Below are 14,009 nucleotides of genomic sequence, written 5' to 3' on the forward strand. Positions count from 1 at the left end.
TTCTTTGCGTCATTTGATACGTAAAATGTGCTGACGTCGCCCTCTCTTAACTTCATAGCATAATTGATATTCATGTCGGATCGTACCTATCACCTAACCATTTAAAAATTAATTCATGGAAAAAAAAAAAAAATCCTCTGTGCACTTGGCTCTTTAAAGTTGTAAAGTTATATGAATTTGACTGCAAATAATGTCTGAAATCTGCTTGGGTTATTGAAAACAATATTTTTTCAATCCTTTTTATAAATCATTTATATTAATTTTATTAATATTAATGTTAAAAAAGTATAAAAAAATAAAAGTGTGTAAAATTTTAAATATATTTCTATATAACAAATCTAAAAAATAATATCATGTTATTTTCCCTCTCTTTTATGAAAGATAATTTTAAAAATATTTTTAAATATTATTTAAAAAATCATACTGTAATTTATAAATAGAATCAAATAGACATTTTAAAATATGTTTTATCTATAAGATTGGAAGAAGTATATTTGATGTGCTTGTGTGAGATAAATACAATTGCTGATGTCAAGGACAAGGATGACACTCCCTGTACTATTTTTTAAAAAAATTAGGTAAGTTAGTCTATATAGAATTCACAAAATTAGGAGATATTTCTAAATTTAAATAATATTTATAGATCATCCACTAATAAAGTTCTCACATTAATATTAAAATTTGATCCCACAATTTATGAATTATGGTCAACTCCTTGTCACTTGGATTAATTTTTATTGGCACTTCCTATACTGATTTTATATTATTTGTCTCGTTATCCTAAGAAAAATGGGGGTCATCATCGGTGTAATTTAAGGGAAAACAAGTTTCGAGAGGAGATAATTTTTTTAGCCGGCTAAAATAATAGAACAAGAAGGTGATGATATTTCCTGTGATTATATATAAATCACTTCTAAAATTGTAATTACCCACCAAAATCAACAAGTGATAATTAAATTATCAATTGTTCAAAAAGAAATAAATTCCTAACTTACTCTTATTAAATGTATCATCTTTAAAATATTTTCTCTCTCATACATAATTTTTTTAAAAAATTGTACAAAAATAAAATCAAAATCAATTAATTAATTATATAAAGTAGTCATTTATAAAAACAAGGATAATTTGTTCAAAAAAGTTACGTATGTAAGTATACTCCCTTTGATCTTTATTATGGGGGCGCTTCAAGAATTTTTTAATCATTAATATGAAGCACATGAAGAGTTATTTAGTATAATTTTTCAATTTTTTGGTGAAATATCATTTTTCAATTTTATCTCTATTGTGAATTCAATTTTATGATTAATTATATACTGTGTATGTAATTAGAAAAAGAAATTAGAAAAATTATATACTGTGTATATAATCTTTCCTATTTTTAATAGGGTCAAAATTAGGAAAATAAATTATTTTAAGACATGTTTAATGAGTTGATTGTGACTCCTTGGTCCCAGTAAATTAGCCTAAAACGTCTTATAATAAAAATTGAAAGTGGATGTAGTACTTTTCTTGGTGTTTAGTGATACGAATGGATTTGAGCCATGAAGACACGCACGTGTTGGTGCTACATACATAATACTTCTGCATGTGCATGTTGCGTTTGATCTTACGTCATGTTTTGATTAATCATGGATAATGAGGATCCATTCCCAAACGCTAAGTTCCAATTTCGTCAAGTGATTACATAATTTTTCTTTAATTTTAAAATTGGTTGAAACGTAATGCGCTGAAATTCATGTCCGGATACCTATGGCCTAACCAATAAAAAAAAGCGAATGTTACTACTACTTCCTTTCAAGGCCTTACAAGTATGCTTATTATTTTGATCTTTTCCTCCCATAGTCTTAAGTATCGAATTTTGATACTACTACTTCCTTGCGGTTTCCAAACTCAATAAAAATATGTAAACATAAAAATAATGATGATTAGGTATGAGAACATCTAGACTTGTGCTCGTTGAAATATACATATAGCGTTTAGTGCTAGTAATTTTGTTTTGTGAAGGGGACACACACACCCCGGGGGGGGGGGGGGAAGAGTAAAGATTAAAGATACATTGCTAATTAGAATGGATATATATATATATATATATATCAAAAGAATTCCGTGCCACCTATAAAATTCTTGCCATTTGTATAGCCATATCATCAAGTGAACATCATGTAATCAAATTGTAATTAATAATAAATTTGGTGTCACAAACTCTCAAGTTAAATGGGGCGAGTATCATTATATTCAATAAGTATAGCGGCCACTGACAAGGCAGAAGCATATTAAAGAAGCAATACAGAAAAGGAGAAATACAAAGAATAAAGGTCCAGAGGAGGAAGAAAATAGACAGAAAGAAAGGTTTACAAAACAATTCACACCACATTGTTCCTCCTCTTTCTATTTATAGTTAAAGAGTTGCACACACCATTCACGTATTCCTTATGGCACTCAGTGATTTCTTCTAACAAACTCTGCTACATCATCACTTAATATTTACACACTCCACACCGTGACATTACTTTTCCCATAAATTTTGATCTTGTCCTCAAGGTTAAAATCTAGAGAAGAAGCATATAAAGCAGGCAAGGTGTACCTTGTAGGTGGATCCAAACCGTACCATTCCAAGAAACTAAAATACAAGAGTATTTTGCATGCATAAGTATTTTGCATCCTTGTCAAGCCCAATAGGCAATATGACCATCAACTTGGAAACTTGTAGGAGGGGGTCCAAATAAGTATTTTTATCTTTAAGTTATTTGAATTTCCAATAACTTCAACCCTCTCAATTTATTTGTGTTTTCACTATGCGTATCTCAGACACCAGCATTTCCATAATCACCACAGCAATATGATGAAGCCTAATTCGGGCCAGGTAAAAGAAGATTAAAAGCAAATAAGAGAAGCAACAAACCGGCCGACACACATGAAATAAATCGACTCTAGAAACTCATATCGATCCAATCCATTTCCAGGAACATGATGTTGTTGATACGAAGGAGACGAGAAAGCGACTGTTTGCAGCATAACTGCATGACCATTGAAGAGCAATCTCCAAGTTTGAAAACATGAACATGGGTGCCTGAAAGGTACAGAAGAGAGAACAAGTTCTCAAAGAAAAGGCAATCATGCCATGTAAAATCAACAACCAACAATTGTCCCAAAGACAATTAATTTCCCGAAATTAAAACAGATAGCACCACCTAAAACTGAAATGAAAACCTTTATTGAATAGCCAAAGAACAAGAAAATAACAACAAAGTAGAAAACTAGAAGAGTAGCCTAAGGACCAGCAAGATAACATAACACTACCATTTTACGATATCCATAACCAACCTGCCACAAAAAACCTATAGACGAGCTAAAGTCAAACAACATTGTAAAATCGGATTGAGAAAAGCAGAAAATCCTAAATTAGGTTTTCGAAGCTGAAACCTCATAAATAGAGGAAAAAGAAAGTTAAAGAAATTTAGTGGAGCATCGGAAGTTGGAGAAGCGAAGAAGTAACAGAAAATGGCTAAAATAAAAAAGTGGTGCTGGCGGAAAAAAAAAAAAGGCGGTGGAAACATACGAGTGAAAAAGGCGGTGGAAAAGAGAATAGAAGAAAATGACACGACAAGAAAGTAAAAACGAACAAGCAATGAAATTAAAAAGCGGAAGAAGGAAATCGAAGAAAATGTACAGAAGTAATAAATTGGAAAATAAAAACAAGCTGACAGTGATAGAGGGAAAAACAATTCTTTGCGAAAGAAAACAAAGTCGGTGGGGGGAAGCAATTAAGAACTGAGTGAAACGAAAAAGATATATAAAGGAAACAAGGGATGAAGAAGAAATAGATGAAAATACAAGAGACAAATTAATTAAGGAAGAGCAAGAGAAGAGTGACAAACTCTCCAACAAAGAACAGAACGCTGACGGCAAGGATAAAGGGAAGAGGGACAAAAGCTCTGCAATGAAGTGAGAAAATTCTCTCCCATTGGTGTCTTTCTCATCCATTTAATTTCAATTTTTATTTCCGTTTCAAAATTTAATTTGTCTCTTTTTTTCTTTTAAAATATTTTACATTATTTAAATAAAAAATTTTAAATACTTGAATTTTAAAAGTGAAGTTTTAAATATAAAATAAATATCTCCGAACTCCTTAGATAATTTGAAAAATACAAGAAAATGACAAAACCATGTAACTTATAAAAATACAAGAAAAAACAAACTCTATGGCCTAAGGGAATTATTGGTGTACATGTATATGCATGTTCCCCTTCACTGATTGCCAACAAAGTAAATTGTATCAATAAACTAACTACCACAATTCCACGTCCAGATTCAATTCCCTAGCTATCCTCTGCAGTGTTCTCAGAAAGAAGCTTGCTCATGATGAGAAGACGCACTCTACACATGGCTTCTAAAGGAACCATTCTTGGCATCGTAATCCCTACTCCTTCTGTCATATCTATTTCTTCTTCACTTACTCGTTTTCATTCAAAGCATTGAGTCAACAATCCCAGAGTCAATCCCATTATTCTTTGAGCCAAACCTGATCCTGGACATGCTCGTCTTCCCACGCCAAATGGAATCAGCTTGCTTTCTGCTTCTTCCTTCTCAAACCTCTCTGGCTTGAAACTTGTAGGATCATCCCACATTTGGGGATCTCTATGGATGGCCCAAGCATTCACTAATACCACAGTGCCACGTGGAACGTTATATCCTCCAATTGTGCAGTCATCTGAAGCCTCGTGTGGGACCAACAATGGTGCGGCAGGATGCAGTCGAAGTGTTTCAGAGATGATACTTTGTTTGTAGGTATGGTAATTTTGAAATGTCGGTTGGAATATTATTTATGGATTAACCTTAATTAATAAGCGCAAATAGATTGATTTTTATGATCTTGTGTGGATCGTGATAAATGGACCATACAAGTAAACCCAATGGACAGAGGCCCAATTCACAACCTAGTAGCCATCAGTTATTTCCTATCTTTTAACTGATTGAGTCAGAGATAATAGATAATAATTATTTAATTATTTAATAAGGGGGTTACCGATCTTATCCATATAAGTCAATTAGTTGATAACCACAATACACACGACTCATTCTTCTGCTCCATTATTTCTACACTCTCTGAAGACTCTGGAAACCAGTGAGTTGTGCATTTGTTTACATTTGAGGTAATCGAGTTTTTTTAAGTGCTCATGAATTCTTCAGCATACATAACTTTACTTGTTTATATGAATTGAGATATTTAAATTCAATGATGTCTAGCTCATCTATAAACCATTCTTGCCCAAAATGTGCGTCTATTTCTTTCTTTGATTTTTCCAATACTTTAGGATTGTTTAATAAATTGGTCATTGCCCACTCTAAAGTTACCGCCGATGTATCTGTTCCAGCCGTAAGCACAACCTACAGGCCAGCAGTCAACATTAACCAATTTAAATCAATAGATACAAATTTTATAATCAATAGTAGACTACGTACTTCACCGGCCTAGGGGCTTCTAATATGCCCCCTCCCTCCCCTTGTAATGCCAGTCAGAAAAGACATTTACATATCAAAACGAGGCCTTTACTAATTTGATCTGTGTAGTATTCAGGTTGTGATCTTATAGACTCAAAAGATGATCTATCATAGTATTTGTTCTCAGCTTCGCATTTCGATGCTCCTCAATGAGTCCTTCCAAGAACCCATCGATTCTCTTTGCCAAACTCTTGAGCCTCCTCTTCAAGTGATCACAGTCAAACAATCTCAGTATGGGCAAGAAGTCTCCAGCGTTATTTGCCTATCCTAGCGACGCCAATTCTTTTATCATCTCTCTAAACTTTCTTGCTTCTTCCACATCCCCAACCTCACAGTCATCTCCCCAATATCTCTTACCCGATATCATTCTCATCATAGTGTTGAAGACCAGCTCTGAAAACCTTGTTTCTATCTCCACTTTGGCAAACTCTTTATACGAGTCTTGAGCAAGCTTTTGCACCAGCCGCTTCATCTCGTCTCTACGCATTTCCAAGAACTTGTTGAGACGGTGCGTGGAGAGCACCTCCAGTTGAGTGATGGTCGCCGCAGGGAGCGAGGCAGTTGTAAGCGATATACTTACCGACGAGAAAACGAGGCCGATTCGCCAGAACGATGTCGTTTTTGGTGAAGCATTCTTGAACGACGGACGGAGATGAGATGACGACGAGACGGGAGCCAAACCAAAGGGAAACGATTTGGTCATAACGTTGAGAAATTCTGTGAAAGGTGTGGCGGAGTGGTTTTGTGAGCTGGTGGAGGTTACCAAGCATGGGAAGGGAAGGTGGACCAGGTGGGAAGTTTTCGAACTTTCTATTTTGAACAAGGAGCTAGAGAGAGAAGAAGAAAGCAAGAGAAACAAGGGGATGATACAGCAAGAAGGAGATCATGATTGCTTGGTACTTTTCTTTGTGGAGTACTTTAGTGGATTGGATTTTTATGTAGACACGTGTGATAGTGTTATATATATAATTGACTGTGTGTTGCGCCTGAGCTTAGGCAATGCTTCGATTAATCATAGATTTAAAGAAGGGGAAAATACATTTTGATCGTGTTTAGTTTTTATTCTTTATTATTTTATTTCTTTGTTTCCACCCCCTTTAGCTTGATCAATTTGCAATATTAGTCCCTACCATTTTAAAAATACATATACATAAGGATCATTAGTTGGAACTTACGGAGTTATTTTGCATTTGCATACTTAAACATGTAATTAAATTAACCCCATTTGTTGACATGTACTTGATATTTTCTGTCTTTCACTTTCTATTTAATCCAAATATATAAGAAAACCTTTTTTTTACCCCCTTACTTTTTATTTTTAATTATACCTAATCAATTTATTTTCGTGTCAACGTATTTTTATCATGTCAGTAAAAGAGTTATCAAAGTTACAGTGAAAATAAATTTACTCCATTAATGCTAGTTCATGTTTGTCATGTACATTTTTAAAATTATAGGATTTAATGTTGCAGATGGATCAAACTAAAAAGACTAGAAATAATGAAAATAAAACTATAGAAACTAAAATCAAAATATAGAAACTAACTGTTTTCCTTATAAAGAATCTAATTCAAAAGTTCCAATTCCAATTATGTAGTATAACGGGTAAGGTTTGATAGAATTCTAATGTACGGGCCGGTTCGAGTGCCTAACATGCCTAATCAATTTTAAAAAAATGGCTAGTTCTTAAAAGGTTGAATTAACAATATAGCTAGAACTCTAAGAATTTTTTTTAAGAAAATGAATTGCAAATATGAACTTAAAATGTTATAAATAAAAATTTCAATTACTATGTAAGACTTATAATTTAAATAAATTATCAGCAATTGAAATTTTTATATTTTTTATTATTTGAAAAGATATTTTCTATTTATTTTTAATTATTTTGACACCTAATTATTATTCTTAAAAAAAGTAAATTATGCTACTTATAGGCTTCAGGATATTTTCAGCCAATTTTACTTTATCCGTCTTTTTTTTGGCCCGAGTATAACTTTATCTGTTGGTTCAACAACTTCTGGCTGGTTTTCATTTTTCAAGCTCAATAAAAATATGTAAGGAAAAAAGAAAGACAAATCGAATTTCGATACTGATTACACACGGGAATGTGTAGACTAGTAAGGCCATTTGCTCGCTGAAAAACAATGGAATGGATGGAGTAGATAAACATAAAAATAAAATAATTAAAATGTGAAAAACAGAAAGTTAACCATCTTCCTGAAAAGGAAAGGAAAAGTAATTTAATTAATCCATATATAAAATTAAGAATTATAATTTATAAAATTTTTGTGGGTGTAATGATTTTAATATTTATAGTATGTGACATTTAATTTTATCATATTTACGATAAAAAGTTAAATAATTTAATTCATTTTTATTTATATTTTTAATCTATTATATTTCAATCCTATCAATTGTAATAAGCAAACCGCTCCTCCGTGTTAAATTTTAAAATAAACAGATGGCTTCCACTTTCGGCATGTCATTACCTCGTAATTGAGGAAGCACTTTTAGTAAGGTGATGAGCCTCTAAGCATCAATTTGATCGATTTTTTTTTTTTTAATAGTTATAGAATCTAGAGTGATCTTTTATTTGTCACAGCTTACAAGGATTGTCGGAATTGAACCATATTGAACAGATTAAAATGCTGATTAACCAAGCTTTAATTGGACTGTGATTTGATCATTCTCAATTAAAATAATAAAATTTAAAAATTATGCATGAAAAATATTTTAGACAATATTTAACTATATTCTTATAAAAAGTTATTAAATTATAATCAATTGCACCAGCATAATAATAAAACTATTTATTATCCATTATACAAGTAATCAAAATCATCAAGTCTAATCAAACTAAGATAAGATTTTACTATTAACTAAAAGCTTTAATAAATAATCTCATAAATAGGTATAACATTAAAGAAAAACTAACTACAAGAATAATAAAAATACAAATAACATAATTTTGGGTTATTGAGATTAACAAAAAATATGAAAATCGATTCTTGGCTAATTCTGACTAGTTTTCCCGCAAGTTTTAGCAGCTTTCACCGATTTTAACCAGGTCTGACCTATTCTTGGTTGGTCTTGGTTTTGACAACACTAACCATCAATACATACATACATACATACATACATACATAATAACTGTTTCCCTTAAGAATTCTTAGCTACCTGTTGTCTTTTCCTTATTTTGTTCTCTTGTGGCATTTGAAGACACCTATACAATTTTATTGGGTCACTTCCTCTTGAGCTATTTCAGGTACACTGGATCATCATGTGTGCAATAAGCCCAATTCACTTTTTTCCCCCCTTCCCCCGCCGCTTCATGATTCATCGAGAGCACTTCCCTATCCCTTGATTATTGGTCATTTCTGATGGTATCAACCTTCTATACACAAAATTGTTCAGGCCTGTACTTTAATCGGTAACGACAATTCCTGGGTTCAGGCATTCACGAAATTGGGACCCTAATGTCTCTACTTTTCACTCAATCATCTACTCCTTTATTCTACTTTCTCGATTACTCCTTTTCCACAGCAGGGTTACAAAGATTTCACAGCTGAATGGGCTTCTATTTCCCTCTTCACAAAATTATTCATAGCTGAAAGGAAGGCGTTTCCCTCTTTACAAAATTGTTTAGGTCTTCGCTTTCATCACTGACTTTAATTCCTTAGTTCACGCATTGTTGCGCGAAATTGGTACACCCTAATGTCTCTGCTTTCCTTCAAGCATGTGCTCCTTTATTCTATTTCCTCGATTACTTACTTTGTACAGCATGGTTAAAAAAATTTCAAAGCTTAAAATTAGGCATTTCCCCCTTCACTTTATCTTGAACAATAAATGCATCTTCCTCTACTCATCGTTTCAGTTCGTCAACCGATGCTCTGCATTCCCTTTCCGTTTAGGTGTTTTGCATTTATTGAATACATGGATTCCAACCAGTTGATGTTTTTCTTCGAAGCGGTTCATTTATTACCTTTGCTATTCGTTTATAGCCATGTAGAGGTTCATGAACTTGCTAGCATGTCTATTTATGGCCATCTCCTTATTCATATTCCTCTCATATACCTGAGCTTCTAAACTCCTGTCTCTTTCATTCGGCAGGCTTTGTCAATTGATGGCTAACGACTGCAAAATATAGAGAGCGTTAAAACTGGATGGTAAAATATCCTGAAAAAAGATCATTAGTTAACCAAAACATTATAGGGAAGAATCTAAAAATTTAAGCCACTTCACCAACGTTAAAAATGCAAGTAAGTTCTCACCCATAGAAAAGGTATAACAATATGGGCACTATCTCAAAAAATATTTATAAATTATTTATAAGATATTTAAAAAATAACATATAAATTTTAGATGAATATTTATAAATGATTATATTTAACTTATTCAATATGAATATATTTAATATTTTATCAATTTTTATTAATTTTTATTTTAATAAAATTTCAAGGTACCTAGCATTATTAGAAATAAATTTTAAGATACCCAGTGCTATTTTAAAAAGAGTTCAAAGATAAATTAGCACTAAAGAATATGGTATATGTCATTGTATGTGGACCCCATACACATATCATGTCAGCAAAAAATAATAAAATAAATGATTGATTAATAGAAAAGGTTTTTTGCTCCTAAAAAAAATAGTTCAAAAAAAAAATTATTCACTTGTTAATATAGGGTGCCCAATACTCTTTAAAAAAAATTTAAGAATAAAAATGTACTTTACTGCTAAAAAAAAAATGAAGTTGGCAGTAAACATAGAAAATTAGGTCATCGGACATTGACATAGATCTTACAGGTTGTCGAAGAAGTCTCAAACACTTCCAATATCTGGACCATCCTAGGAGACGACTGAGAGAGAGCAACATCTGGACCATCTCCCTTTTCCTTCATCCTCCTTCCCATTCTCGATTCTTCAACAGCAACTGAGGGAGAGAAACTCAATTAGAAGCTCTCATGGATTTGAAGCCCAATCTCTATTCTTCATCTTGACTACCCAATTTGACGAAGATCATTTGCAAGTTTTTTCTTTTTTTACACAAGTGTGTCCAACTCATCCCATTAAACTTGCCACCTATGGATTTTTCAGTCAAAATGAGTGATTTAATGGTCCAAATGGGCGGAAGATAATGCTACAGCGACATTGTGCTCTTTTTTAAAATTTCAGATAACATTATTCTAACTAAAAGATAAGGATAATGCTCCTTTCAAAAAAACCTTTTATTTTTATCCCCTAACCCTAACTATTAATACCTCTATCATTGTCATCTTTTATTCTCATTTTATATTAATTTAAAAATATAAATAAATTTATCACTTTCAATATTTTGTTTTCACTTCAAAATTTATTAGTTTGTCTCTTGTTTTCCTTTAAAATACACTATCTCTATAAAAATATTTTAAATATTTGAATTTAAAGGTGGGATTTTAAATCTACAATCTACCAAATCCAAACTCCACCTTAAATAATGTTAAAAATACAAGAAAACGACAAGGCCATATAAGTGATACAATACAAAAACAAGAAAAAACAAACTCTAAGGGAATTATTGGGCGGTGCACATGCAATATAAATATATATATATATATATATATATATAGATGTTCCCCTTCTTCACTGATTGCAAACGAACTAGATTGTATCAAATACTAAAAATGCACATTTTATTGCAAGAAACTAATTTCCACAATTCTACGCCCAGATACAATTCCTTAGCTATCCTTTGCAATGTTTTCAGAAAGAAGCTTGTTCATTGGAAGACGCACTCTGCACATGGCTTCTAAAGGAACAAGTTTTGGCATGGTAAGTCCTGATCCTTCTGTCATATCAATTTCTTCCTCACTCGCTCGTTCCCATTCAAAGCACTGAATCAACAATCCAAGAGTCAATCCCACTGTTCTCTGAGCCAATCCTGCTCCTGGACATGCTCGTCTTCCCAACCCAAATGGAATTAGCTTGCTTGCTTCTCCTTCCTTCTCAAACCTCTCTGGCTTGAAACTTGCCGGATCATCCCACAGTTGGGGATCTCTATGGATGGCCCAAGCATTCACTAATACTATAGTGCCGCGTGGAACGTTATATCCTGCAATTGTGCAGTCAGCTGAAGCCTCGTGTGGGACCAACAATGGCGCAGCAGGATGCAGTCGAAGTGTTTCAGAGATGATACTTTGAAGGTATGGTAGGTTTGAAGTGTCTGGCTCGTCTATAAATCGTTCTTGCCCAATATGTGAGTCTATTTCTTTCCTTGCTTTTCCCAATACGTTAGGATTGTTTAATAAACTAGACATTGCCCACTCTAAAGTCACAGCTGATGTATCTGTTCCAGCGAGAAGTAAGACCTGTCAGTCAATATTAACAAATCAAAGTCAAATAACAATTTTATGTCCGATATCAAACTAATTGTTTGAATATAAAATGGTATAATGATTTTTACTGATATCCACAACTTTAACCGCTTCAAAAAGAGGCAAATACAGAGTATCCTAACGCAACATGAACAGAGTTTGCAAGCTCGCCATACAGCAAATAGATCATCAAAAGATATCACACTACCAAAAATTATTTTTACTTACCAAAACGAGGCCTTTGATAATCTGATCCGTATAGTACTCAGGTTGTGATTCTTGGAAACTCAAAAGATGATCTATCATAGTGTTTGCTCTCTGCTCTGCATTTCGATGCTCGTCAATCAGACCTTGCAAGAACCCATCGAGTCTGTTCCCAAAACTCTTGAGCTTCCTCTCCAAGTGATCTGAATCAAACCACCTAAGTATGGGCAAGAAATCTCCAGCATTATTTGCCCCTCCGAGCGTCACCAATTCTTTTATCATCTCTCTGAATTTTCTCGCTTCTTCCACATCCCCAACCTCACAGTCGTCTCCCCAATACCTCTTCCCTGAAATCATTCTCATGATAGTGTTGAAGGTCATCTCTGAAAACCTTGTTTTCATCTCTACCTTTGTAAACTCTTTATACGAGTCTTGAGCAAGCTTCTGCACCAGACGCTTCATCTCGTCTCTGCGCATTTCCAAGAACTTGTTGAGACGGTGCGTGGAGAGCACCTCGAGCGCCGTGATGCGGCGGAGATTTCGCCAGTGGTCGCCGTAGGGAGCGAAAACTACGGTGGTGCAGTTGTAAGAGATATGCTTACCGATGAGAAGGCGAGGCCGGTTTGCGAGGACGATGTCGTTTTTGGTGAAGCATTCTTGGACTGCGGACGGAGATGAGACGACGACGACGAGACGAGAGCCAAACCAAAGAGAAAAGATTTGGCCATAACGTTGAGAAATTCTGTGAAAGGCTTGATGAAGTGGTTTTTTGAGCTGGTGGAGGTTTCCGAGTATGGGAAGAGAAGACGGACCAGGGGGTATGTTTTTGAACTTTCTGCTTTGAAGGAGGAGCTTGAGAGTGAAGAAGAAAGCAAGAGAAACAAGAGCATAATACAACATGAAGGAGCTCATTATTGATACTTTCTTTGTGGACTACTTTAGTGGAATGGATTTGAATTATGCAGTACTTTTGTGATCGTGTTATAAATATAGGGAGAATTACAATCAAATGATTAATTACTGCAAAAGGTTTATTAACAAGCATTACAGCTGATAACTGATGTAATTCTCACTTTTATATATATAGCTGACTGTTGCGTTTGAGCTTACGCAATGCTTCCATTAATTTATATTATTATGTTTTGGTATATAAATTGATTTTATTTTTTTATAAAAATAACTATATTTCAATTTTTTTTAATATTTTTACATTTTATGCCTCCATCAATCCAAGGTCCTGTGCGTTTGCTACTCTTTTTAATTCATCTTTCAGAAAAAAATTTGTGGGAGTTAATTATCATAATTAACTCAATAATTTAGGACTTAATTTTTATTCTCCAGGGAATAAAAGTCAATCATGTTGCTTGGGCTCGGAGACATTCCCAGCCTGCATAACTTTAGCTGTCGGTTCATCTACTTCCGTGTTGTTTTCAAACTCTATAAAAATATATGGGGGAAAAAAAAAGACAAATCAAATTTTGATACTGATCACACATGAGAATGTGCAATGAGTTCGGTGTTAAAATATTTCGCTGAAAGAAATATCTCCATCTCAATACTCATCTATATTTTGAATATATCTTCAATAAAAAATTACCAATTAGTAACCAAAAAAATAAAACAAAATATACAGAGTGGCACTCACTTTTAGTGGAGTGATGGGAATGGATTCTCTGAATTTGAAAATTGATGAATTTCATGAATTTTGTCTTTTAAAATAAGAGAGATATGATTTTGTATTTTATAAAAATTAATAAAAAAGAGAAAAAATCACACAAATTTATGAATTTTAATTTTAGAGGATTTAAATTTGAAGTGATGAGCATCAATATAACCGAAAGTTTTATTTTAATAGTTAGAGAATCTAAAAAAAGAAAATAGTTATGTAAAAAATTATAGGGCAAAAATTTTAAATTTTAATTGCCGTTCAGATCTCACCATAATTTTGTAGT

At 33.2% G+C, this 14,009-nt stretch overlaps 1 protein-coding gene and 1 pseudogene across 1 annotated transcript; both read right to left on the reverse strand.

Moving 5' to 3' along the window:
- Positions 1 to 4,127: 4,127 nt before the first annotated feature.
- LOC129293159 (cytochrome P450 81E8-like) lies at positions 4,128 to 6,651 on the reverse strand (annotated as a pseudogene).
- Positions 6,652 to 11,074: 4,423 nt separating this feature from the next.
- LOC129293644 (cytochrome P450 81E8-like) lies at positions 11,075 to 13,139 on the reverse strand. Its single transcript, XM_054931711.1, has 2 exons — positions 12,082 to 13,139; positions 11,075 to 11,847 (listed from the first exon to the last, which is right to left on the reverse strand). The coding sequence occupies exons 1-2, from the start codon at positions 12,967 to 12,969 to the stop codon at positions 11,221 to 11,223; spliced, it is 1,515 nt and encodes a 504-aa protein (XP_054787686.1). The 5' UTR covers positions 12,970 to 13,139; the 3' UTR covers positions 11,075 to 11,220.
- Positions 13,140 to 14,009: the final 870 nt, after the last annotated feature.

This window comes from Prosopis cineraria, unplaced genomic scaffold (assembly GCF_029017545.1).
Source record: "Prosopis cineraria cultivar Desert tree isolate PC_DT_omini unplaced genomic scaffold, ASM2901754v1 PC14, whole genome shotgun sequence".
Taxonomy (NCBI): Eukaryota; Viridiplantae; Streptophyta; class Magnoliopsida; order Fabales; family Fabaceae; genus Prosopis; species Prosopis cineraria.

Excerpts from the sequence above, each read along its gene's own strand:
- LOC129293644 (XM_054931711.1), bottom strand. The coding sequence starts at position 12,969 with ATGAGCTCCTTCATGTTGTATTATGCTCTTGTTTCTCTTGCTTTCTTC. Across the intron at positions 11,848-12,081 it reads TTATCAAAGGCCTCGTTTTG|GTCTTACTTCTCGCTGGAAC; the intron begins GTAAGTAAAAAT and ends ATTGACTGACAG.